We start from the raw sequence: 23,910 nt of genomic DNA, 5'->3' as shown, positions 1-23,910 counted from the left end.
CGGGACAACCTATTCCTGCGCTCTCGTTTCCAACAGCGGAACTCAAAATCAGCCCCCTGTTTCTGAGGCCCGGCATCCCAAGGTAGACTGCCTTGGAACAAGGAGGCTCTGCTTACAGGGCATGCCACTGCTGCTGATTTTAATTCTGTTTCGCTTATAACAAAGGGAGCTACGGCCATACTGCCCTTAACACGCCCGATCTCGGAAGCTAAGCAGGGTCAGGCCTGGTTCGTACGTGGATGGGAGACCGCCTGGGAATACCGGGTTGCCATAGGCTTAAGAGGGAGGCAATGGTAAACCACCTCGTAATCGAAGGCATATAACAACAACAACATCATGACAAAGGAAGAGGGACAGCACACTCATTTATTCATTGGTGACTTTTCTGTGTCCATGGGGGTATGTGTCTCAGGTGATCTCCTCCAGGCATGGAAAAGGAGAGAGAGATCTGCTTTGCTTCAGCAGAAGTGGCTGCATCGCAGGCTTTGGTTAACGCCCTGGGACTTGGGCACAGACAGTTGTCGCTTCAGCCCGTGGCACCTCCAGTTAAAAGGACCAAGAAACGGGCAACGGGAAAGGCTTCTGCCGGAGACCCTACAGCAGGCGCAGGGAATCTTTTTGGCAGCCTGAGGGCCGTCGCAGGCTAGCGCTGGGCGGGGCCAAGGGCAAAAGTGGGCGGGTCAACGGAAGCGGCTCTCGCCTTCTGAGTAGGAGGCTACAGTCCAGGCGCGCGCCAGACAGACAAATCAATAAATCCGAGGTTTCCACACACACACCTCTCCATTCTCCCTGGGCTGCTTTGGGAGGATGGTCGGGATGTCAATTTAATAAAATAAATAAATCGAGGCAAGTAAGAGGCATTATTACAGCTGAAGGACACATGCCGTCCAGGCACCTTGAGGAGAGCAGCGCTGGGGGGCAGGAGGAGGGCCAGAGGTCCAGAGGGGCTCATTTGGCCCTTGAAGGCCTAAAGTTCCCCACTCCTGCCAGTCACAGTAAACGACACTTGGGTAAGCCAGGCCAAGTGTCTGACTTCACACAAGGCAGTCCCCCCCCGTTATGTTTTACCTGTTCCCAAGGAGTTCATGACACACAGAAGCCCCCTGCCCCAGTCTTCCTTCCACACAACCACCCTGCGAGGTAGATCCAGCTGCGACAGCGCAACCGATCCTAGTTCGCCTAATGAGGTTCCAGGTTGAGCAGGGATTTGAATCCAGGTTCCCCCAGTCAAAAAGCCCAACGCTCTCTCCGGGATGCTGTGATAGCTTACGACACCTTAATTCCTCATTCTGACATCCATCGCTTTGGAAGTTTCACAGAGGAGGGTTGTACCCAAGTCGATCCTACTCAGAGTAGACTCGCTGCAGTTCATGTGGGTCTGCTCTGAGCACGGCTGACACAGACTCCCACCCCTCATGGCTTTATGAACAAGTCACAACAGATGTAGCCTTGAGTTCTCCTGGCGAGAGAAGGCAGAATATAAATACGACAAACAGAAACATTGTTTTATTTGCCGTGCGCCTCCCTGGAACGTTTCAACAGCAACCCAAAGATAGCAAGGCGACAACACACCGTATTTGAGAATTCAAGGCACTGCGCGGCAGAGGCCTGCCATCTCCGAGAAGGGCGCCGGCCGATATTGACACCTGCCTAGGGCTACTGAGTAAGTTGGCACCGGTTCCCATCTGGTTGGGCACTGGGAGAACAGGACGCTGGACTCGATGGGACCCCCTGGGCTCTTCTGATGTGGCAGTGGAGGCTCAGACATGAGGGCAAGCAAGGCACTGCCCCACCAAGCTTAGTCTGTCCTCAGCCAGCCCCCGCCTGCCTGCCTCCTTATTTACAGCCTTCTAATGGGTGGCACTGACTGTCAGACTCCTCCTCCTCCTTAGTGTTGCCCTTATTGGAACGCAGCAGGGAGGGAGGGAGGCAGGGACAAGCCCAGAATGAGCCGGCTCTCCCTCTCATTGGCTCTGGCTCTGCCAATCACTGCCCTCTGGCTCCACCTACTGTTGGGCAGCCTGCCTTCCGCCCCACCATTCCCAATAAGCACCAGCCTCCGATGGGCAGAGGTGAAATTTGAACGAAGACCTCTTGATAATGGGCAGGATCCAGCTAAGCTCCATTCAGAGCAGACGCACGGAAATGAGTGGGCCACCGTTAGTCACGCCGTCCAATTTCAACAGGTAGGACTACCCTCGGATACAACCCTCAGTCTCTGAAGCCATGATCCCAGCCTTTGCTGACCTGGTGCCCTCTGGACGCCTTGGACTACAACTCCCATCAGCCCCAGCCACTGCAGCTGTATGAGGCTTGCGGGGGGCACTAGGTTGGGGAAAGCTCCGCTCCGCACCACACCATGCCGGCCAACTAAGCCGTCCTTCTAACCAAATACGTATTCCCGGCACGCGCAAAAAGTGACCAAAATAAAGCACAATGCACACGCGCGCAGTGAGAGATGCCCACCGCTGAGCAAGATAAAAATAGCTTTTCTGTCCCCGTTTTTGTTTTTATTTTTAGCCGCAGAATGAATATGCAGTTATGTAACCAGTTCTGATAAATCAGAAAGCAAACAGGGGATGTTTACATTCTTCGGAGCGTAGTGGCTCGGCTGACAGAACGGCAGCACGCACAGGTAGCAGTAGGCGAGGAAATGCAGCCAGGAAAGAGGGCGGGGGGGGAGAAAGACACACCCACTCTCAGCCCGGTACTGACTGGCAGCCAACTGTTGCAAAATAAACACGGCGCCCGACTCAAGCACCAGTGAGTCCTCCACAAGCCCCGGAGGGAGCAGAAAAAATAGCTTTAGCCGTGACTGCGGCTTGCCAAGGGATCCAAGGGTGTTAGGTGGGAATGGCTTTTTGGGGGAGAAAGAGAGATATCCTATCCTATTCTCTAATGAACGGCCTTCAATGTTCCCTTCCCACCCCAACACCTGCACGTGTTGTAACGCTAGTTAGTTTGGTTTTTGGTCCCTCCCTTACACAACATTAAGCCAGTATTGTCTACGCTCACTGGCAGCAACTTTCCAGGATCCCAGGCCGAGCAGTCTCATTGGGGGCCCGCAAGATGGCGATGCCGGAAGCTGGGCCTTGCACACAGGTCAAGCGCTCTAGTACTGAGCCTTCTCCAAAAGATAAGAAACTTCCACCATCATTATCATCAAATACTTTTTATTATTATTTATCATCATTTCTTACCTGCCCTTCACCAGAAGGTTCCACAGCAGGTTACAATATAAAAATGTAAGATGGCGACGATGCAAATTTATAGACCGCTTCACAGCATAAAGCCATCAAAGCGGAGTACAAGATTAAAACGCACAGAGACAAGCTCTGGAAAAGCTGGGTTACACCAGAGGGAAAGCCTTCCTAAAAAAAATGCCTTCAGCAGGCGCTTAAATTCCATCACGCTAGGCACCTGACTGACTTTGGCTGGTCACTGATTCCAGAGGGCTGGAGCTATAACACTAAAAGCCCGGCTTCGAATACAGGTTAAACACACCTTGGGCATACGGTATGCTCAGCGGTGCCCCATCTGAGGAGGACACTTGCCGGGCAGTGGTAGAGTGGAAGAGGCGTTCCCTTCGATATCCTGGTCCCAACTTCTTCAAAGTTTTAAATGCTGAAAGCAAAACCTGATGCCCTGATGGGAATGGCAGTCTATGATTCTATAGCTGGACTCCTGCACTGAGCGGGGGGTTGGACCCAATGGCCTTAAAGGCCCCTTCAAGCTCCACTATTTGGTTCAATGATTCAAGGTGTATCAAAGGATAAGCCAAGGGAGAGAGGAAAAGAAGAAAAAGAGCAGGCTAGCACGGTGACAGAGGAGGAATCCGGTCAGAAGCGGCAGACGTCCCTGTATCAATCTGAAATAAGCAGGCAAATCTTCAGGGAGAGATTCAGGCACGAAGATCGCCCTGCGGCAGGACAATCAATAGCATCTGCAAGAAGGAATTGGATGGACTGAGCAAGACCTAATAAGGGAGAAGATCGGTGATAATACGTGTGGGCCTGTTCCGTACATGCCTCCGTTTCCAGGAAATGAGCCTGCTCAGAAAACGCTTGGCTCTCCTCTCCGAAAGCTTGCATCAGGAGCAGCTTAAAAACCGGGAGAAAAGCAGACACAAGAAGACCTTTGCACAGATTTTACCGCTAGCCAGGACCCGTTAATCCAACCTGCAGCGCCTCTCCGCATTCTCTGGAGCCGCTTTTCCCAACCTGGAGCCCTCCGGATATCATGAACTACAACTCCCATCATTCCTCAGCTGCCACACAGTGTCAGCACCAATGGCTAGAGTACAGAAGAGACGCCCCACACACGCCTGTGTCTTTCTATCTGGGCTAGAAACTGGGTGTAAATACGGCAAATAAATGAAATCGGTCGCAGAGCTTCAAGAATTTGAGGCCTGCAATTCTCATGGGGGGGTAGGGGGTGCACCATTCCAGTTCCATTGAAAGACTCACCTTTAGAAGTTTCTTGGCTAACCAAGGCTCGTTTTTGGAGATAAGGGTGGGGAATCAGCTCTCTGCATTTGCTTGATCTGGTGAAGAAAAAAGCCAGCAGCCATGCACCATGAAACAGAAACTCTTTATACCCTCTTGGGCACTTAAAGCTTTTACATACATTAAGTGTCTCAAATAAACAAGGGAACCTATTAAGGCCATGTGTTTAGTTCAGTGGGGTTCTCAGCCCCACAGACTTCCAGTCCTACAACCAAAACACGCGGCCAGCCCTAGATTCATGGAGTCGATTGCCAAGATCATCTGAGGGAACAAGTCAAGCTTTCAGTGTTGTGGACCCAACTCCTTCCCACTAGAAGCCAGGCGGGCATCGTCCCTGCTGCGTTAAACCCATTTCACTTCAGACCGACTCTGCCCCACAAATGGCTCCCTGATGTTTTAAATTTTTCTGACGTACTTGACTTGAAGTTGCTGAGATTTTGTATGCCTCCGTGAGACATAGAAGGTGAAAAGCAGGATATCATTTTTTTAAAAATAAATAAATACAGCTTGTCATGGTCTACGAGTCACTCGCGATGGCTGCATGTGACTGCCAGGATCAAAGGGAGCTGTAGTCGAACAACATCTGGAAGGCAAATTGGGGGAAGGTTGCAATAAAGGAACACATAACTGCCTAAATCTGCGTCTTGCTCTGAGTTAGTAAGCTTGCAATGCTAAAAGGCAAGTAAGGGTGGTAGCCATATCTATCAGTGATAGAGCCTCTAAGTCTTGCATGCAGAAGGTCCCAAGGTCAATCCCCAACTGCACCTCCAGGTAGGGCTGGGAGAGACTCCCTGCCTGAAATCCTGGAGAGCTGCTGCCAGCCGGTGCAGACAATACTGCGTTAGATGGACCAACAGTCTGACTCAGTATAACACAGCTTCCTATATTCCTATGTACTCTTAACAGCTCTGCAGCGGCCCTGTGCTCTGAACAAGCTGTCTTTAGCAGAACAACATGGCAGTTGTTGTTTTCAAGCGGTCAATTCACTGGAATGGAATAATCGTTTCGGAATAAGGAACATGCCTTTCCTAGTTACTAGCAAGACACAGTGCCAATTCTCAGCGAAAGGGTTCATGACTGCAACAGGCACATATAGACACGCACCGGTTCAAAAGGCCTAGCTTGCTAACTGCAGAGGATGAAATACCCCTTTAATACTGTGCTCACAGATCCATTTACAAGGATTTACGGGGAAGGGAAATTCAGTCAAGGAGGAACTAAGCCACAGCCCTTGGAGAAAGTTGACTGGTTAGTTGCTATTCCTAGGCTAGTTTTGCTTCGTTTTCTAACACAAGCAACTCTGCATGTCAGCTCGTCACAGAAACTTGCTTTAGATGGACACGCACACCCCACTCGGATGTCAACGCAGCCCATAACTTCACTGCGCGCTCTTCATCGATGCAAGTCCTGTCAAGCTCCCATTTGCATACAGTTAAAAGCACATTTTGTTCTTTGCTGGCATTGCAGACAATTGCATCTACACGCACGCACCTCTCTGGCGGAGATGTACCTGCACTTAAGCTCCATTTCCATCACTCACATGGCGGGTGCTGCTTTCAATCTGTCTGTGCCAAAGCTCGCTCCGTGTGTGTGTTCCTTGCCTTCATGCAAGCATATCAACACGCCGCAATTACGGTCTGAGCTGTATGGTCTGAGCAACCATCTGGGGGTTGTACCACTTTCCGTCGATAACACAGATGTTTTGCAACTCAGCCTTGTGTTAAGAAGCTGCCTGGTGGCCATCAGCGATTAGGAATTCCATGTAGGCAACTGTCCCTTCCTCTACCACGACCACAGAAACTAAGCGGGCTGGTGGAAAAGTGACAGACTGATCTGTCCATGGGTAAGTCACAGGAACCTAAAATGCTGTCTTATACTGAGTTGAATCAGTGGTCCATCTAGCCCAGTACTGGCTACACTGACTGGCAGCGGCTCTGCAGGGTTTCAGGCAGCAACTCCCTCCTAGCCCTACCTGAAGATGCTGTTGGGGATCAAAGCTGGGACCTTCTGCCTGTAGGCAGATGCTCTGACCACTGAGAGCTATGGCCCTCACCCCAAATCCTTCCCCCCCTTAACTTCTTAGCCTTCATATCCATCCTGACCACCACCAAGATTTCGGTTTCTCTGACATCAACATGGGAATGATTGTTTATTTGATTTCTTAGGATACAGTCCCGGGGTGTGTTACAGCAGTTTAAAAATGCTAAAGTAAAATCAGTTTCAAGCAAATTACAGCCAAGAGAAGAGGGTAGGTCATAACGACGTGTCTCTCAGGTGTGAAAGGCCAAGGTAAAGACGCAGGTCTTCAGCCTATGCATGCCACCAGCCTCTCAGCACACTAGTAAATATGTCTGCAGGCTAGTAATGGTTGTGGGCTTATTAGAAAACTGTTGAGGCTTATAGGACAGCATCTATTCCCTGAAGCGGCTGAGAAATTCGGAGAGAAGTTGTTGATCAATAGCGTGTTATGTCCTTGTGCCGCAGACTCCACTGATCGTAATGGCATTGTTATTTTAGCAAATTTCCAAGCACCATATGGAAACTGTCACCACCTTTTGCAACGGCCTATGAGACAATGCAAATAAATGAACGTCCAGGCGTGGAACGAACGGACGGGATCCAAAAGTTCTCTCCGAGTCCAAAACGGCATCTCCCAAGGCAGCAGCTCGAGATCGCACCTCTCCTTTTCCTTTTTTAACGGATCTGCCATTAATAAGCCTGTAAAAAAGGCAGGGCCGCACAAAGCACTGAACATTCGTCATATCCGACTGCGTCGCACACGAGAAGAGTTGAACATGTCACACAGCCAAAGCAGCGGCGCAAAAACTGAGCGGATGGGACCGGCGTCCTCAGAGCAGAAAGGTGCAGCTATGCTGGGCTGGTGAGGGAGAGGCATGGCGGACACCCTGACTTAGAAGGGCTGTAGCTCAGTGGTTACAGCACCTGCTTTGCATGCAGAAGGTCCCAGGTAAGGCTGGGAGAGACCCCATGCCTGAAACCCTAGAGAGCTGCTACCAGTCAGTGTTGGCAATACTGAGCTGGGTGCACCCAACCATCGGAATCTTTATAAGGCAGCTTCCAATATTCCAATTATTCCTGTGCCTTTGTAAGTCAAGAGGGCGGCTTGATAAGTCCTACTCAAACCAGACCCACTGAAGGTAGCTGTGTCCGTTACTTTCAATGGGTCTACCCTGAGTAGGACTAACATTCATGCTAGCTTGCTTCAAAACATCCAACCCCTGCCTTTCAGTTCCACAATTCCCAGGGCAGGCTTGCAATCAGAAACTGAAACAGTCGGCATGTCGAAACAAATCAAGCAAAGCCAAAAAATCTTATTAACAGATACTAGTACAGTTGGGCCCCGCTTCCCGGTGCTCCGCTAATGCGGCGGCTATCCTCCCCTCTTTTAAAGCTGCTTTTGCGGCCTTTTGGCATCATTTTCGCGTGACGCGCCCCATTAAAGTCAATGGGGTTCCGCTTTACGGCGATTTCCGCTTTACGGCGCGGGTCCAGAACGGAACCCGCCGTGTAAGCAGGGCCCTACTGTAACTGGTTCCTCTGTCACAGTGAAGAAACTCACTGTTGCGGGTGGAGCAGGAAAAGGGCCTGGCTTGTAGAAGAGGCTCCTCGCCGCTTTCTGCCTGCCTATCAACCCTTGCCTCTGTGCTGTGGCTTATTAGCATTGCCCCGAAATAGCCAAACTCCTAGTCGTGGCTTTGGCATCCAGAGGGCAAGCTGCCTGACTGCGATGTGGCCAAGCACCTCCTTTGCGTGGAGGGTCCTGATGGCATCTCCAAGTAGGGCTGGGGAGGCATTGCTGCCAGCCACGGTAGACTAGGGGTTGGGAATCTCTCACCCGCGGGCCAAACTAAGGCCACCAGGGGCTCCAATTTGGCCCAAAAGGCTGTTGCTTGCAAACCACGCCCAACTGCCCGACCCCTGGTGTCATGTGCAATGTCAGCTGTGGGGCAGGTATCCACATAACTACAAGGGAACAACCGGGAACTTAAAAATGAGCCCCCGACTGGGCCTTTGCTGGAGGAAGGCGCGCCCTGAACACCCATCAATCGATAGCACAAACTGGGTGGGGGGACGCTTCCATTTTTCGCAGGGGTGTCAAAGAACACTTTGGCAGGTGGACCACCTGTCAATCATCTGATATCGCTAATGCCATCCGATGATTGACTGATGGGTTGCCCCACCCACTTGTCAAAGCTGGCCCACAATCTCCCCTCCCCAGGCCCAAAAAGCTCTCTACCCCCAATGTAGGCCAGGGGTTTCTAACCCTTTCCCCCCATGGACCACCTGAAAATTTCTGAAGGTCTCCGCAGGCCACTAATTGGGTTTTTCCCCCTCTGCCTGCTGTAACAATTGCAATGCGTTGAGCTAGATACTGGATGACTATTAGTTGTATCTTCATTGCTTCTGTAATCTCTTACATATTGTACTTTGTTGCTTTGCAATAAAAACTCAGTTCAAACCGCAAGTGCTCTTCACAGACATGAACATTATCATTATTACGTTGCTTTGCTCACCAGATGACCCAAAATCAACTCGCATAACCAATTAGAAGAAAAGAATCCACAAAACCTAAAAGCGCTTCTGACAACTGAAAGCAACTGAAAACAAACCAAATTAAATACAAATAAAGTCCCACTCCACCAAAAGAGGTCAACGAGGCCGAGGCCAAAGTGCAGAGGAAGGTCTTGGCCTAGCGCCTAAAGATGGACAGAGATGGGCCAGGTGCACAGCCAGGGGGCCACCATTAAAAAGGCCCTTTCTCGTGTTGCCATCCTCCCAACTTTCTGTGGAACACCTAACTCAGGGGTTACGTGCCCTGCCACCTGTGCAGCCGTGGGCAAGCTGCAGAGTCCCAAGGAGCCCATTGCCCCCCAGCTGGCAGTTGCGGACAAGGAAGGGGCTGGCTTGTGCAGCTGTGGCAAGCTGAGCAGGCGCTAGCCAGCTGGGGAGGACTAGCTGCAGAGGGAGGCAATGGTAAACCCCCTCTGCATACTGCTTACCATGAAAACCCTATTCACAGGGTTGCCGTAAGTCGCAATCGACTTGAAGGCAGTCCATTCCCATTTTTGATTGTAAAAACCTCTAAGCTGCTTTCAAAAACATTAACAAATTCAACAAAAAAACAAGTAACTGGAAACATTTAAAACAACTAACTAAAAAGATTCAAACACATCAACATTTATGTGTCTGGATACGCTTGCCTAAACAAAATAGTTTTAAGCAGGCAGCGAAAGGGATACAGCAAAGGAGCCTGCCTGGTGTCAATAGGCAGGGAGTTCCAAAGTGTAGTTGCTGTCACGCTAGAAGAACGATCTCTTACGAGTGAGGAACGAGAATGATGTAGCACCTGGAACAGGGCTGGTTCTGCAGATCCAAGCGCTCGAGTGGACACCAGTGGGGTAAGGGCAGCCCCTCAAGTGGATGAAGAGAACCTTTTGCTGGCTGTCAATACCAGCCAGCTTCTTTTAACTATCTCCCGCTGACACAGCAGCTTCTGTTTTACCCCAAACGTTGCTAAATTTGATTGCACTTTGGTTTTGTAGACTACCTTGTCATTCGGTATGAAAGGAGACACAGAAATATTTCAAATAAATCAAGTCAAGCCGTCAATCAGACTTCACAACTCCGGCCTCCACAAATACGTTAGAGAGGTGGATGAAATGAGGAGCAGTTCTCTGCTTTTATTTGATTTTAGCCAGGCTTCGCCAACGTGGTGCCCTCCAGATGTTTGAGACTACAGCTCCCATCAGCTCCAGCCGGCACGGCTGGTGAAAGCTCTTCTAGGCTGACTCAGACAACCTTCTCCCTCCCCCTCCCTCCACTCTCAGATCTGTAAAATGGGAATAATGCTATTAATGCTGCCCCACGTGATACGGCTGTTACAGAGAAGCACTTTAAGTTTGGCTGGGCAAAGTGTCACATTCGTTCATCATATTGAGCAATCTACGAAACGACGCATGTCAACGCTCCCTTGACTCTGACGGCAGGTAGCCGGGGGCAACCTGGCTGGGGCAAGTGGTTTCGGGTTCAATCCCTGGCAGCATCTCCAGGCAAACCCACAAGAGGCCCCTGCCAGTCAGTGTAGGCAACGCTGAGCTAGATGGGTCAAAGATCTGGATTTGGGAGAAGGGAACTTCCTAGGATTAGCAGGCTTTGTTAATTGTGGGGTGGGGGTGAACACCCCCCTTCCCTCCTGATAAGAGCCTGCCCGTTCCCTTCCTCAAGTTCAGTTTGAACAGTATCTCCCAGCCCAAGATGGACTCCCACTCTAGAGCTACACAAATCTTTGCAAGCAGATCCTCACTACCTTCATCAACCATTCGCCTCCCACTCTGGGCATTGCACCGGAATGTCAGAATACTCCCGGCTAACTGATAAGGCGCCTCCCCTCCGCCCCCTCATTTGGAGGCTGATCCGCTCTTCACACCGAAATTGTGTGGGTTTTTTTGGGGGGGGGAGAGGAGGAGGATCTGAAAGTAGGGCTCCACAATCCCAGTTGCGTTTTTAAAAAAAGACAGCATATGAAGCTATCGTGGACAGCACCGCCAACACAGGATGACACCTAATATCCATGTGTGTGTGTATGCTTGGGGGGGGGGCTGCTCGAGGAAACAAAAGAAGCATGCAGGCCAACAAGCCTCTGCGATCAGCCACGATGAGTGTGAGAGCGCAAACACAGCCCAATTTTGCAAAGGTGGTGGGGGGGGGAAGAGAGAGAGAGAGAGAGAGAGAATTGCTAACAATGCAAAAAAGTGTGGGGGGGAACTGTTCGCCTCCGCAGAAGCGAAGGGATAGCCAAGGGCTTGGTTGCCTAGCAAAATATAAACAAATAAAAATACAGAGGAGGGGGGAAGAGAAGCAAAGCCACAGACAATGCTAACTCCTAATTTCATACGCAACTAAACCGGAGGGTGTTTGCAGGGGGGGTGGGAGGGAGAGAAGAAGTAGCAAAATGGCTGATGTTGCCGTACGCCGAAGATTGTGACACCCCCCCACGTGCAATATTGGCCGTGTGGGCTCTTCCACTGCGCACGGCAGGGTGGGCGGAGATGAGGTCTCTCTAGATGCTCAGGTAGAGTCGCTTCTACACACACTCGCGCATCCCTCCGTCAAGGCAAGGGAGGGGCAGGATCAGAACTCAAGGACACTCACCCCGGCCAGGGAAATACACTCCAGGGGGGGTGTGAGGCAGGAAGCGTAAGGGGTATGACTGTAACGTACTGTGCCAGACGCTGTATCATTGCTTTTCCACCTATTTTTATAGCTGCTCTTAATTCTTTGGATTTTGTTGTAACTACAATTTGAATCCCACGGAATTCAGATTGTGAATATTCGGACACACCGCAGACCACCAGAGTGAAGCTCACAGACGACAGCTTGGGAATCCCTGCTACGCGGAGTGAAAAAAAGGTCACACTGGTAAAGCGCCCTGGAAGCCGGTGTGCGTGTGGCATTTCGTGAACATTTTTGCAAAAAAACCCCCCACGAAACACACACACACTCCTTTCTCTCTGACGCTTTTTGCACCCTCTTCGTCAAAGAACTGTTCACAGGGCTGGAGGCGTTAAGAAAAAGGAGAGAAGCCTGAACAGCCTGGCTGCTGGTTCAGGCCAGTGGCCCATTTAATCCAGCATCCTGGCCTCACAGTGGCCAACCAGGTGCCTCAATGGGACGCCCACATAGCACTCAATGGGATCTGAGTGCAAGGGCAACTCTCCCCTCCTGCGTTTTCCAGCAACTGGTATTTGGAAGCATCCTGCCTCTGACTGTGGGGTCAGAGCATAGCCACTGACTGCCTTCTCCACCGTGAATTTGTCTAATCCTCTTTTAAAGCCATCCAGGTTGGTGGCCATCGCTGCTTCTTGTGGGAGTGAATTCCATAGTTTAACCATGCACTGCGTGATGAAGTCCTTGCTTTCGTCTGTCCTGAATCGTCCAACATTCAGCTTTGTTGAAAGTTCTAGTGTTATGAGAGGGAGGACAACTTTTCTCTACCCGCTTTCTCCATGCCTTGCATTGTTTTGTACGCTCCTACTCTTACCCACCTTTTCTTTAAATGCTGCAACCCGCATAAAAGTCAACTGAGCTGGGTTGGAAGGTGGGGTGGGGTTGCTTAAGCCACCTTCCGCCTCCCCCCCAAAGTTCTCATGTACTGCCTTCAAGTCGATTCCGACTTATGGCAACCCTATGAAGAGGGTTTTCATGAGGCTGAGAGGCAGTGACTGGCCCCAGGTCACCCAGTGAGCTTCATGGCTATGTGGGGATTCGAACCCTGGTCTCCCAGGTCGTAGTCCAACACCTTAACCACTACGCCACACGGGCTCAGTCACGCATTAACTGGGCATGAATAGGGCACAGCAAGGCAGGGGGCAGGGACGTGGCATGGAAAGTTTTCCCCAAACAGAAAATGTTCCAGTGCTGTACTTTTGTACGTTTCCCTTTCCTAAGTTCGCTAGTGACAATGAACGGAGGCCAGCTACGAATACAGTACTAGACAAGCTGGGCAGATTCAAAGTCCTTCACTTTTGCTTACTAAACACAAGGAAACTAAACGTACCAAATTCAATCACTCTCAAGGGCTTCAGAAAAATTGTTCCTGTGCCAATTACTCCACGTGAGCGACTCGAATTTGCATGGGGAAAATGTCCCATGGACCCACATGGTGGGCAAGGATGCCCAGACCGCGGAGAAGTAAGAACGTCTGAAGAGCCCTGCTGGATCACGCCAAAGGGGGCCCATCTGGTTCAGCGCTCCAGTCTGCAACTGCGCCTTCCCTGCTTGCGATTCCCATCAACTGGACTTCAGAGGCTTATTGCATCTGACAGGGAAGGCAGAACATAGCCATCGTGGCTAAGTAGCCACCGACAGCCTTATCCTCCATTAAGTCGTTTAAGCCCCTTTTATGGACGTGGACTGCCTTCAAGTCGATCCCGACTTATGGCTACCCTATGAATAGGGTGTTCATGGTAAGCGGTGTTTACCATCGCCTCCCTCTGCGGCTAGTCCTCCCCAGCTGGCTAGGGCCTGCTCAGCTTGCCACAGCTGCACAAGCTGGCCCCTTCCTTGTCCACAGCTGCCAGCTGGGGGGCAACTGGGCTCCTTGGGACTATGCAGCTTGCCCACGGCTGCACAGGTGGCAGGGCACGTAACACTCCCTGTGGGGGTGATCTTTAGCTGGCCCTTGACACCCAGGAGACACGAGCAGGGAGTTGAACTCACAGACTCCGGCCTCCCAGCCAGGCTCTCCTCCCCACTGTGCTAGACCAGCTGTTCAAACCCCTTGTAAAGCCATCCAAGTCGGCGGACACAATTGCATCTTGTGGGAGTGAATTCCACAGCGTAAGGAGTCAACAAGCATTTCCTTGGTCCTGAATCTCCCAACATTCAGCTTCATCCGACGTCTCTGAGTTCTAGCGTTGTGAGAGAAAAACTTATACCTATCCACTCCGTCAACACCATGCACAATTTTGTACACCTCCATCATGTGCCTCCCGATGCACTTACTCATCTTTTTTTCTAAACTAAAAAGCCCCTTCCCCTTCAATTGCCAAACTACCAGAGGAAGGGTTAGGGTTAGAGGGAGCCCACCATTTGTCCACAGGATTTGCAAGTGGGCAACTCTGGAGGACGGGGAAGGATTTGGTCTTCTGTCCCCCTTCCCCTCTGCTCGGAGGTAACCTTTCCTCAGGAGTTGTTCCATCCCCTTCATACCATCGGTTGCCTTTTTTTCTGAACTTTTTCCAACTCTACCATATCCTTTTCGAGATACACGAAAAGGCCGATCTGCATGCAGGCGCTGAGACGCTATCAAGGTCACTGAGGGATCCCTGATTGGCTCGGCAAAAACAGCAAAGTAAAGGAGGCATGTGAAACTTTTGCCTAAGCAGGTCTGCAAGCAGACAAGAGCAAAGGGCCACAGCTCACCGGCTGAGCCTCTGCTTTGCATGCAGAAGGTCCCGGGTTCAATCCCTGGCAGCATCTCCAGGTAGGGCTGGAAAAGAGCCTTGCCTGAAATCCTAGAGAGTCGCTGCCAGTCAGTGTCGACAATACTGGGCTAGCTGGACCTGCGTCTGACTTGGTGTAAGGCAGCTTTCTGGGTTCCTATGTAAACAAAAATGATGAAAAAGTGATCACGTTGAGAGGCGGCTGGATCTTCACACGCCCCCAACGTCCACTTTTTGCACTGACAATTTAACCTCGCCAACGTTGGCAAAGCATTCTTTATGACCCGCTAGTTATCATGGTGACAGCATTAGCACTCTGGTCAGCTATTCATCTCAAGTGACCGTCATTATTTGAAAGCATGCAAATGTTCCTAAAATGCCAATGTGTAAATGGCAGCTCACCTTAAATATATATATATATATATATATATATATATATATATATATATATATATATACATTAATTAGGTAGGGGCAAAGCTAGCAGTATAGCAAAACGTCTCCCACTAGCCATCTGTTACCCCTGCAGCCATCTCAGAGAGGAACAGGAACGCCCGCAGGGATCAGTGGCAAGGATTATTGCCTGGCACAGAGGTTCCAAAACTTGGTCTGTGGACCACTGGTGGCCCACGAGCTTCATTCAGGTGGTCTGTGGCATGTCCACATAAAATGTTGCAATGGATGTTTAATTGTATTTATTTTTATTGCTGCTGCTGCTTCTTACGCAGCATTTTACTGCATAACAATTTGAATCTTACAGAATGCAAACTGTAACACAACAAAATACAACAGAAGGATTCAAAGGAAGCCATAAAAATGCAATTAAAAATCACACGACACCTAGCATGGGATGTTACAATTGCTACAAAAGGCAGGAAAAGCTTCAAGGGGTCTGCCAAAACCTTCAGCAGTTTTCGAGCGATCCGTGGGGTTTGGGAGCCCTTAGCCTAGAGCAACCTTCCCCAATCTGGTGCCCTAAAGGTGTTCCTGGTAAGTAACAAAGAATTATTCCTTTAAAAGACATGTGCAGGGCACCGAGTCAGGAAAGGCTGCTGCTTCAAAGGGAAAGCAAGCTGCATGCTTCACACATTATGTTTTCACAGCTATTGAGACAAAGGAATCTGCCACCAGAGTGGAATGCTAACAGAAAAAAATATAAACAGTCTGCACAGAATCTCTAAGTGAGGAGCCGGCAACGGGCAACTACTGACCCAAAAGAAAACAGGAATCTGCCTTATCAGCTCAGTATTTTCTACACTGACTGGGAGATTTCAGGCAGGGAATCTCTCTCAGCCCTACCTGGATCAAACCAGGGGCCTCCTGCAGGCAAAGGAGATGCTCTACCCACTGAGCCATGCGACCCTTCCCTTTCAATTGCCAAACTACCATGGGAAGGATGGGGAAGAAGGGAGCCCACCATTTGTCAACAGGATTTGCAAATGGGCAACTGGAGGACAGGGAGGGATTTGGCCTTCCGTCCGCCCTCCCCTCTGCTCAGAGAGCATCTCTGGCGAAACTAACTGCAAATCAGGACACTAAAATCCCCGGGGTGTATTGCCGGGGACGAGGGTGAGATCACTGAGGGAAAAATGAAGCTGACTCAAAAAAAAAGGTTCAATTGGAATCCATTCTACAAAAAGGCCTGGTATCACAGCATCCAGAATGACAGCACACCCTAAATTGACAGAAAGGGTTAGGCCTCTTCAGACTCCATCTTGCCAAACAGCTGATGCCAAGCCAGGTCCATCCACAACTTTTACCAAGAACACACTGACAACAAAATAAAACGCAATTGTTGTTCCTTATCTGGCTTTACCACGGAACCTCAAAAAGCAAATATTGACACTATCCTGACACCAAGGAACTCGAAAGAGGAAACTTCTCTTCGACAGATTCAGCGCTTCAATCAACTGTTCCTGGCCTGACAATTTCGTTCGGTTCACACACACATACAAAAGCACTTGGTTTTTCCTTGCACGCGTAAGGGAATGGCAGTTAAAAATAATCAAGGCTCAATAAAAATTTAAAGGAGGAAAAATTTTTTTAAAGCATGCGCGACAGCCAGTGCCTCGGTTGAGGACGAAGCCAGAAGCGCAGCCTCAATAATCACACTGTAATTTGTAATTACGTGTTTTTGCCCAAACCACAAGAGATTAGGAGGGACTGGAAGAGGTGTGTGCTTTTGAGCCCGGGGTGCCAATTAAAGTACAATTGGGGCAGTATTATCTGTGAGGCATTTGTCACAATTCCCACGTTTTTGACCTTATCAGTGTACGGAACGACCACCAAAGTGCGCTCGGGGAGGGGGGAATAGATGGGTGGGTAAAAGACAACGTACCACGCCACTCCTCACAAGTTCTGCAAATGCAAACGAATTTCACAGGTCTCTTTAGGTAGCACGCTTGTTGATGCAAGAGAGAGAGAAAAGACTACGAGCTCAGGGGTGCAAAAAAGATCATCTTTCCGTGCATTTGTGCAAAACTTTACACGGCAAGGCAGAGGGCAACTAAAGACAAGCTGTATTGCCATCCCGCTGTGAAAATATCTCCCAGTAAATGCCACCGTTGCGACCACCCCCATCACGCCGCAACACCTTTTGGTCTCTTGCATCTATCGCACCCATCTGTCCACAACAATCTCCCCCAGCGCAAGGACAACGAGACATTTAAAAGGGTCAATGCCAGGCCCTAATAGCCAGCCACTAAGTTGGCAGCTGTTCGAAGGTGCGGGGAGGGGGATAAAAGGAATCCTCTAGAACAGCCTTCGCCAAGTTGGCACCGTCCAGACGATTTGGCCCACAACGCCCATCAGCCCCAGCCAGCACAGCTGATGGGCATTGTAGACCAAATCATCTGGAGGGCACCAAATTGGCGAAGGCTGCTCTACGGTGCCCCCTTGGCCCTATGGAGCAAAACGCCCCTCTAACCCAGACCGCCTGAGATGACATGACATTTCCCCACAGATTGGCACCTGTAACAAAAGCCAGCAGGTGTTAAAAGAAGCGTGTCTGGACTACAGAACTTGCCGGTATACAGAAAGGATTTTAGAGAGAGAAAATATTAAATGGATATTAGGCTGCATCAGGTGACTAACACATTCCCAAAGGGACCCCCCTCCTTTACACACACCCGCAAGATCAACGGGGAAGATTGAGCTTCGTGGCTACACCCACTCTCACTCCTTCTGCCCCAAGACTGGAAAACACTATCTCCCAAACTCCTTCGCATTTCATCCTTGGTGCCTTAATCTGAATTGTTCCCTAATGAAAAGGAAGATGTCATGATGCTCAACGGCCCCTCAAACAGAGCTACCTGCTTGACTCAAATACATGCCAACGATCCTGTGTTTGACATGTAGGGCAGGGGGGCTGAGGGGCAGGCAGAGATGCAAGAGCTACAGTTTTTCACCCTTGATTCAAAAATAATTTTCATTTTTAATTTTCAATTTAATCATTACTACTTTTATTTTTTAAACAGCGGCTGCACCGCACGCAGAAAATCAAAAACTCAACAACAGCAAAGGAAGCCCACGCTTAATCTGCTCTTTCTCTGACAACGGTACATTAAACAGTTGTGCGCATGCCACATTCTTAACAGCGCTGCTACAAGGAGCCTCTCTTGGCCTTTGACTATTCAACATGAGCGAGTAGTAAACAAAAGTCCTTTCCAGAGTATTAACTGTCCTTGCTTTTATAAATCCCACACTCCACCCTGATACAGAATATAATGGCTCCATACCTGCTCAAATCCAGGCCCTCCACCCTGTCAAATAAAGTGGCATTAACTGGATCCCCATTACTACAAAAGAAAATGCAATACTCGCAGGCTCCTATCCTCAGACACGGGCTGTAACTTGATCACAATCCATCCTCACTTTTGTGTACCACAATAATCAGTCGCAGCGCAATGCCCAAATCACAAAAGGCAAGCATTCCATAAGGGCCCCCTCCCTCGTCTCCTCAACTTCACGCATATTAACTGCAGCCTCACCACCAGACAGGAGCAGGACGCATCCCAGGTTGAGGGGTTTTTTTTGTTTCATTCATATTGATTTAACTGGACAGCTATAAATTTTCAATTTTGCAAACAGTAATATTCTTGACTTGCCCCACTCGGAACACGCACACGGAGATTTAGAACCGCATATTTCCTTTACAATGGCGGTGGCTAACCTGTGGCCCTCCAGAGTTTGGATTCCACCATTAGAAATCCGTGCGCACCCTTTACCCCACAATTTATTTATTATTTGATTTATATCCCGCCCTTCCTCCCAGCAGAAGCTCCTCCTGCAAATGTGGAGAAGATGCCTTCATACCTCTTGTATCAATACATATATATTGGGGGGATCATTAAGAGCCCCTCCCTCACAATCCCAGGCACATCTAGGGATAATTTACTCATTCCCCCCCCCCGTGTACTGTTTGTTGGGGTCATGAAATCCTCCTCAACACGCAGGCACAAATTGGGGCATTCAGTAATAAGCACCTCCGGCCCCAATCCCTCATTAAATGACCTCCCCATGTACAAATAAATGGGGAGGGGGGTCACTACACTCCTTTAAGAAGTCTCACTGTACAGATCACAACATGACGCGGAGGAGGGATAATGATCCACACCCACTCCTGTATAATAATGGGAATTTCACAAACCCCTATATGTATCTACACATTTAAATTGATCGGGCCTCTCCCCCAAAACTCATATGGGACTGGGGGGGGGGTCCTTAAGTCCTCCACCCTCTTTCTGAGAGGAGGGGGAAAGCAGCCCCTCCCCTGCCTATGAATCCCTCCCCCATGATTTGGTGAGGGGACAATTCTTGATCCCCCCACCTCATTTCTGAGCTCAGAGAACAAGAGGGGGTTATCCTTGCTTCCTCTCCCCCATATTTAGCAACAGCCCCCCTTTCCTCACACCCATACACTGAGGGAGCAGGGGAGAAAGCGGAAGCTACCCACACTAAACTCATCCCCTTACTAGCCTTCCAATAATTTCAGGGATGGGTTTTTAACAGTCTTTCTGAGGGGTGAGGAAGGAAAAGAGGGTGTCACCCCCCGCCAAATTCACCCCCCCTGAAAAAAAGCCATCCCCATACTCATACATTGAAATCCTTGACTCCCTATCAAAATGGGGGTGAACATTTCATTCCACCCCAAAAAACCATTTTGCCCACTCATAAATCCAGGGAATGGTCCTCAGTACCCCTTTCTAAGGGGAACTGGGGAGGGAGAAAGGGGGTGTCACCCCCACTACATTCACCCCCTCTCCAAAAATAAATAAATAAATGAACCTCCCTCATAAAGCGAGGGTGGTCCTTCCTCTCCCCCCTCTTCAAAGGGAGAAAAATGGGGCATCACCCCCTAAAATGTATCCCCCCCAAAGAAAGAAAGCAAAGCATCCCCCTCAGTCCTGAAAGCCCTTAATTCCCTTTCTATGGGGGAGAGGGAGGAAAGTAAAAAGGGGGTGTCACTCCTCTCCCCTTCCCTTTTTTTAAAAAAACCATTTCTCTCACCCACAGAGGCTCTCAATTCCTTTTCTAAGGGGGAGGGGGAGAGAGAAAAGGGGGCGTCACACACACACACATCCTAAATCCACCATTTTTTGTTTTTTATTATTGTTGTTGACCTGCCTTCAAGTCAATTACGACTCATGGCAACCCTATGAAAGCGACCTCCAAGAGCATCTGTCATGAGCCGCCCTGTTCAGATCTTGTAAGTTCAGGTCTGTGGCTTCCTTTAAGGAATCAATCCATCTCTTGTTTGGCCTTCCTCTTTTTTTACTTCCTTCTGTTTTTATTATTATTATTATTATTTAAAAAGCCAATTTCTCTCACTCATAGAGCCCCTCAATTCCTTTTCTAAGGGCGAGAGAGAAAAAGGGGTGTCACACACACACACATCCTAAATCCACCATTTTTATTATTATTATTTTGAAAGCCCATTCCCCTCACTCGTTGAGGCCTTCAATTCCCTTTCAGGGGGTGACAGAGAGAAAAAGGGGGGTCTCTCTCTCACACACACCCTAGATCCACCCCCCTTCTCAAAGATTTCAGATGCACTCATAAGGCTCTTGATCCTCGGAGAGAAAAGGAGAAATGGGGAAGAGAAGAGGGGGTTCCGCTCCTCCTCCATCTCCATCCTCCTCCTCCTCCCTCTTTCCTTAAATTGCTGTCCCCTCACACGCGAGGCCGGGGAAGGGGCGCTCCTGGGCTGCCTTCCTGTCAAACCAGCCCGTGGCTCCGTCCGTCCGTCCATCCATCCATTTTCCCCACACACACTCCTCCTCCTCCTCCTCGCCCTTTCCTCCATCGCTGCTCACCCGGTGGGCGCGCGTCAGGCTGAGGTCCTTCATGACCTCCTCGAAGGCCGCCGTCTCCTCGGCCTGCTTCTGGTTGTGCAGCGCGATCTTCTCGCTGAATTTCCGCGGGTTGTTCGACGAGGCCGCCATCTTCGCCCGTCCGCATCCCCCCTCCCCCCGCTCCGCTCCCTCCTCCCCTTGCCCCGCCCTCCTCGCTCCGGGCACCAGCACCCCGACGAAGCAACCGCGCACCGCGCACGCGCCAGCGCAGAGCGGCAGAGAGGGGGGCGCGGGAAGAACCGGGGCACAGGGAGGAGAGGCCGCCGTACTGCGCATGCTCCGCCCACGGCGTGTGTTTGTGGGAAGGGAAAAAAAAAAGAGGGCGCTCGCCAACTGCGCAGGCGTGAGCACAGGCAGACTAGCGGGAGATGGGAAAAGGGAGGGGGTATGTGCGCGCGCGTGTGTATACAGTGTATGGAAAGGCTGAAAGCGGAGCCACGATGTGCGCACGCGCACTTGGAAGACCGGTCTATAAGGGGGAGGATGAGAGAACGGCTTTGCGGGAGAAAGGAAGGAAGTGTATTGATCAACGCGCGCATGCGCACTTGGGCAAGATAGGATAAGGGGTGGGGTTGAGATGACGACCGACGTGAGGGCTTTGCCGGAAGAAGAGGCCCGGCAGCGCTCGCGCGGGCGTGAGGACTGGCAGAAGTAGTGGGAGGGGGTAAAGGATCTCAGGAGCCACACTGGCTGCGCACGCGCAACAGGGAGAGAGGAAGAAGGGGGGAAAGGCTAGGGAGAAGCGGCATAATGCGCACGCGCGGTGAAGGAGAAAGAGCGGAAACAGGCTCAAAGAGGTGCCGCGCTTGCGCACGCACACTCGTAGAACAGTACGTCACAGTGCGCACGCGCGAAATGTGAACGAGAGGAAGGTGCAGATGGAAGTCCCAAAGCTGCGCCACAACGCGCGGTGACGCATGCGCCGAAGTGTCCTCAGCGCTTTCTCCCTTCAAGCTTCTTTGCGCATGCACAAAAGGAACTCGCCTTCTCAGGCTTTCCTCGCTAGGTAGGCAGGTCTTGCGCATGCGCAATGTTGTCTCCGTATAATTAAATCTCCCTCAATTTGCAGTTTTGGTTGTCGATTGGCTTCTCTTAACACCCGCCCCTCCTGTTTATTGCACCACCGTTAACTTACATCAACAGTTATGAACCATGACGGATAATTGCACCTCCATAGACAGGAGCAGTCTACCTCTGAATATCAAATGCCAAGGATAAGGCACAGAGAAAGAGAGGGGAGGGGAAAGCTGCTTATTCTAGTGTCCAGAGACATACTTCCTCTGAACATTTTTATCATTTTATTTATTTAATAAGATCTACATTATTGCCTTAATATCCCATGCAAGTAATGCTCAAGATTCTACAACAAACGCTCTTACCATATATGGAGCGAGAAATGTCAGACGTCCAAGCTGGATTTAGAAAGGGAAGAGGTACCAGAGATCACATTGCAAACATATAATGGATAATGGAACGGATCAAGGAAATTCAGAAGAAAATCACCCTATGCTTTATAGATTACAGCAAAGCCTTTGACTGTGTAGACAATGAAAAACTATGGAATGCTTTAAAAGAAATGGGGGTGCCACAGCATCTGATTGTCCTGATGCGTAACCTATACTCTGCACAAGAGGCTACTGTAAGGACAGAATATGGAGAAACCGATTGGTTCCCCATTGGAAAGGGTGTGAGACAGGGGTGTATTTTATCACCCTATTTGTTTAATCTGTACGCAGAACATATCATAAGGAAAGCAGGATTGGACCAAGATGAAGGAGGTGTGAAAATTGGAGGGAGAAATATCAATAATTTAAGATATTAAAGGTTGGGCCCGAAGGGCAGTTTAGGGATCCTGCTTGTGTACCGCCCGCCCCGCTGCACGGCAGACTCCCTGACCGAGGTGCTTGAGGTGGTCTCGGATGTACGAACGCTGTCCCCAGAATTGTTAGTATTGGGAGACTTCAACGTGCATGCCGAGACCACTCTCATTGGAGCCCCTCGGGATTTCCTAGAAACCATGGCTTCTTGGGAACTGTGCCTTAGTAATACTGAGCCCACACATGTAGCCGGTCATGCTCTCGACCTTGTATTTGTCCTGGGAGTGGAGGGGAGTGGTCTGAAGTTGGGGGCTATTTCTTCGACCCCCATGTCATGGTCAGACCACTATCTGGTGAACTTTGTTCTCTCAATGCCGCACACCCTCCGCAGGGGCAAAGGACCTATTAAAATGGTCCGCCCCAGGCGCCTGATGGATCCTGATGGATTCCTGACTGCCCTTGGGGAATGGGAACCTGCTGAAGGTCGCCTGGTCGAAACACTGGTGACGGAATGGAATGAGGGAATCACCAGTGCATTAGACCAGGTGGCTCCGAAACGTCCTCTCCCCCTGAATAGAACTCAGACAGCACCGTGGTACACACCCCGGTTGTGTAGTCTGAGACAGGAGGTGAGACGACTAGAACGCCGGTGGCGGAAATCCTGTTCTGAAGATGTCCGAACACAGGTTAGAGCAGCAATAGCTGCCTACCAGGTGGCAATAAAGGCAACAAAGAAGGATTTCTTTGCTGCCTCTATTGCAGCCGCAGAGTGCTGTCCCAGGAAGCTGTTCCAGGTGGTCCGAAGCCTGGTCGGTCCAGTCGCTCAGGAACCCCTGGAACATTCTAAGGCTTCCTGTGACAAATTGGCAAAGCACTTTGCGGATAAAGTCGAACATCTAAAGAACTCGATTCCGTACGCCATGGATGCGGTAGATGATCCTGAGTTGGCCAGCTGCAATCCGGTTTCATGGGATCTGTTTCGGCCTCTTCCTTCTGAGGATGTGGACAAGGTACTTTCAACTGTAAAGCCTACCACCTGTCTGACTGATCCTGGCCCATCATGGTTCCTTGTGAACTGTAAAGAAAGATTGGGCGAAGGGATTAGGGCGGTGGTAAATGCATCCTTGAAGGAGGGTGTAATGCCACCGGCCCTCAAGGAGGCAATTGTAAGACCTATCTTGAAAAAGTCCTCCTTGGATCCCCAAGTTTTGAACAATTTTCGCCCTATTTCGAATTTACCATTTTTGGGCAAGCTCATTGAGCGAGTGGT

The 23,910-nt window shown here is 50.1% G+C and overlaps 1 protein-coding gene and 1 pseudogene across 14 annotated transcripts in view; one reads left to right on the top strand and one right to left on the bottom strand.

The window, feature by feature from the left end:
• CRTC1 (CREB regulated transcription coactivator 1) overlaps positions 1-20,935 on the bottom strand; it is a 60,014-nt gene extending 39,079 nt beyond the window's left edge. For all 14 annotated transcript variants that reach the window (XR_009759557.1, XM_061601888.1, XM_061601885.1 and 11 more), the window contains exon 1: positions 20,785-20,935. Coding sequence is in view for 13 of the 14 variants with exons in the window: in XM_061601888.1 (XP_061457872.1) it covers positions 20,785-20,913 (129 nt within the window). In the remaining variant the exon portion in view is untranslated. The remainder of the gene's footprint in view (positions 1-20,784) is intronic.
• Positions 168-277, top strand: LOC133372980 (5S ribosomal RNA; annotated as a pseudogene).
• Positions 20,936-23,910: the final 2,975 nt, after the last annotated feature.

Source organism: Rhineura floridana, chromosome 18, assembly GCF_030035675.1.
Source record: "Rhineura floridana isolate rRhiFlo1 chromosome 18, rRhiFlo1.hap2, whole genome shotgun sequence".
In the NCBI taxonomy this organism is placed as follows: domain Eukaryota; kingdom Metazoa; phylum Chordata; class Lepidosauria; order Squamata; family Rhineuridae; genus Rhineura; species Rhineura floridana.
This window is presented reverse-complemented; position numbering and strand designations above follow the sequence as displayed.